Source organism: Salmo salar, chromosome 02, assembly GCF_965601325.2.
Source record: "Salmo salar chromosome 02, fSalSal1, whole genome shotgun sequence".
In the NCBI taxonomy this organism is placed as follows: domain Eukaryota; kingdom Metazoa; phylum Chordata; class Actinopteri; order Salmoniformes; family Salmonidae; genus Salmo; species Salmo salar.
Window position 1 is genome coordinate 31,869,577 of NC_138292.1, and position 2,743 is coordinate 31,872,319.

Below are 2,743 nucleotides of genomic sequence, written 5' to 3' on the forward strand. Positions count from 1 at the left end.
ATGAAACAAAAAGAAATCAATCATTTAACATCTACTTATGATCATTAATTAATCAGTTACTCAACATGATTGCCCTATTTACCAGTACACAAACATGAGAATGTGTAGGAAACTGAAGGGTATGGAGGGCTGCTATGTGGATAGAAGCTGATATACTGAACATGCTATAGATAGAAACATGTATTTTTAATATTGTAGGAACCATTGCCTTGGTAAGCTAGTTATAATTTCCTCCTGTGATTGAACCCTATTGGAGCAGTGGTTAGCAAGTTTGTCCATTGGCTAGAAGACCTGGGTTCAAGACTCTCAAAGGGTGTTGCTCTGTCAGTTTGTTCGCTAATGCAAGGGTCACTAGAAAACTATGAAGACTGCATTGGTTCTCCTTATTTTTATATGATTATTAAGATGATTATCTTTCCCACCAGGACCTGGATGCGTACAGTGATGAGGAATACAATGGTGATGCGGAGGAGTTGCACTATGCTGGGGCCCCTTCTGGCTGGGATGAACCCAGGCTGAACGAAGTCCGGCCCCTGTACGCCCCCAACCAGTACAAGGCCAATGATTACCATGACAACGAGGAAATAACATTAACGATTTGTGCCTGTTCACTCAGGATCTAAAAGCTCTATTCTCATGCTCTACCACAGTATGTTGGTTACAGAAGGTACTACGGAGGCCTACTGTTGGAATGTCCAATATTGTCAGGGTCTAGGTTTTTATACAATTTCAGGGTCTTCTCTATACAATCACTTAATTGTTAAACCACATGTGCCTATTTTTGTACCGTGTCAGATTTTAAAGTGTGAATCAAACAGAACTCTGAATGATTTTGTCAACTTTGTGAGAGATGGATTTGACCTGTTTTTACAGCGCGCTGTATGTTTTTACAGAAAAGCCTGATGCGCTGGTTACTTGATGATTTTTAATTCATTAAACATTTAAACTGTGGTCAGTATTGCTGCGGTCACATTTTCTCATCTTGCTTAAATGTTTTTTTGTTTCATCTGATGAGTTGGGGAGTTAACGGAAGTAAATAAGAGTCCAGAAGGGGAACTCTGAGGCTCAAGAAAGTGGTTAGTGCTATCGGGAATCCTTGGGACGTCCCTAACCTTAACCGTTTTATATTTAAACTTCTAATGGGGTAATGTCAGAGTTGGGACGTCCCAATGATCCCGTTTAGACTTTACCCTGAGAAATCCTGTAAACAGGTTGTCCACTCCACCCTATAGGCCTAGAAATCTTTTATCTTTTCCTCTCAATCAGGGGTATAAAACATCTGTAACTAACCTGTTGTAATGATGCTCATTAAGAACATCTGCCTGGGTGCCAGTACATTCCCACTTTATATCATGTTTTATATTTATATCATGTTACTTTGAAACAAATAACTACTCAATACCCCGGAGGTACAGGACTCGGAGAAAGAGGCTTGTTACAGCTTTACACTTTAATAACAGTTGAACTACCAAACAAACCGGTAAGGATTCAGTCTGTGCCTGTGTCGGCAGGATCGCCCTGCAGTTTGGAGCCAATGATCAAACAAAGGTTTGGGTTGGTGAAGTAATCTGAAAGAGAGAAAATATCATGTTAATTTTTGTAGTTCTATGTAGAGGACTGTCCCTGTCTGTATATTGGTGTGCGTGTCAGATTGTGTTGTTGATTTGAACCCACCTGCTGCATACTCTCGAATGTCTGTGGGTCTTTTGAGAAACACATCTCTGTAAATAAAAAAACAAGAAGCAGGTAGCCAAGCAATTGGCCAGTTAGACTTCATTACTGTAGCTAAGTATGAAATAGAATTCTATTTGTTATTGATGTCTGGAGCTGGAGCGCCTGAGAGCCCTAACGGAGAATATTATGACTGAAAATATACCGTCAGTCAGTGCCAGCCAATTAACAAACCTTAAAAAGTCGCTTATTAAGGCCTCCGTCTCTGGATGCTCTCTCAAATATTTTTCATTGTTGATTCTCGTATTGATCTATAAAAAAAATACTGAATTAGCTAATGGCTCTGCAGAGGACAGAGGGACAATTCTAATCTGTCAAGACTGAAAAAAGAGAGGGGAGACATCTGAATTTCTATTTTATTCGACAGACATCATTTTTCACGATCTGTCTAATATACATTGTTGGCTTTGCTTGTCCCAGGAGAAATATAAAGGTGAATGTCCATTAACTTTACTGTCTATTCTACTCTTTCCCATGCCTCGTGATATTGGGAAAAGCCAGGTGGGCAATAAATAGCATATTCAAAGTTACCCCCACGTAATGTTTGTCATTGCTGAGCCTATCTTTAACCAAGGAATTTCTGCTAGCTAACTATTAGCTGGATGAATGCAAAAATAATGCAGTGAGTGATAGAACAAGAAATCCTATTGTATATTCATTCCTAATTCTATCGATGGAACTAGCTGAGTAAATGTTGTTGGAGAAGCCAAGGAGCACTCATGAAGCGAACGACGTTACCTACACTAGCTAAAGTGTTAGCTAGCTAACTTACCTTAAATTGTCGGAGTTGCTGTTGTTGCTGGATGCTTAATGCACCAAAGTCCAGTTTCTCCAAACCACTTTTATCAGCCATTTGATCTCATCAGCTAGCTAAAATCCCTTTGATAGCCTGCGTGCTAGCTACCGTTAATATCTTTATTAAAACAAAACCCGCCTGTTGTTGACAAGCCTCACTGTTACTATGGCAACAGCCTGAGTAGAACAGAAGCAACACTTTCCCCACAGAGTTCAT

General features: G+C 39.8%; 1 protein-coding gene across 1 annotated transcript; it reads right to left on the reverse strand.

Moving 5' to 3' along the window:
• Positions 1 to 1,431: 1,431 nt before the first annotated feature.
• On the reverse strand, positions 1,432 to 2,743 carry riiad1 (regulatory subunit of type II PKA R-subunit domain containing 1). The gene is made up of 4 exons (XM_014160003.3): positions 2,504 to 2,743; positions 1,906 to 1,982; positions 1,675 to 1,721; positions 1,432 to 1,568 (listed from the first exon to the last, which is right to left on the reverse strand). The coding sequence occupies exons 1-4, from the start codon at positions 2,582 to 2,584 to the stop codon at positions 1,489 to 1,491; spliced, it is 285 nt and encodes a 94-aa protein (XP_014015478.1). The 5' UTR covers positions 2,585 to 2,743; the 3' UTR covers positions 1,432 to 1,488.

Excerpts from the sequence above, each read along its gene's own strand:
- riiad1 (XM_014160003.3), bottom strand. The coding sequence starts at position 2,584 with ATGGCTGATAAAAGTGGTTTGGAGAAACTGGACTTTGGTGCATTAAGC. Across the intron at positions 1,983-2,503 it reads AGCAACTCCGACAATTTAAG|ATCAATACGAGAATCAACAA; the intron begins GTAAGTTAGCTA and ends TTTTTTTTATAG. Across the intron at positions 1,569-1,674 it reads CATTCGAGAGTATGCAGCAG|ATTACTTCACCAACCCAAAC; the intron begins GTGGGTTCAAAT and ends TCTCTCTTTCAG.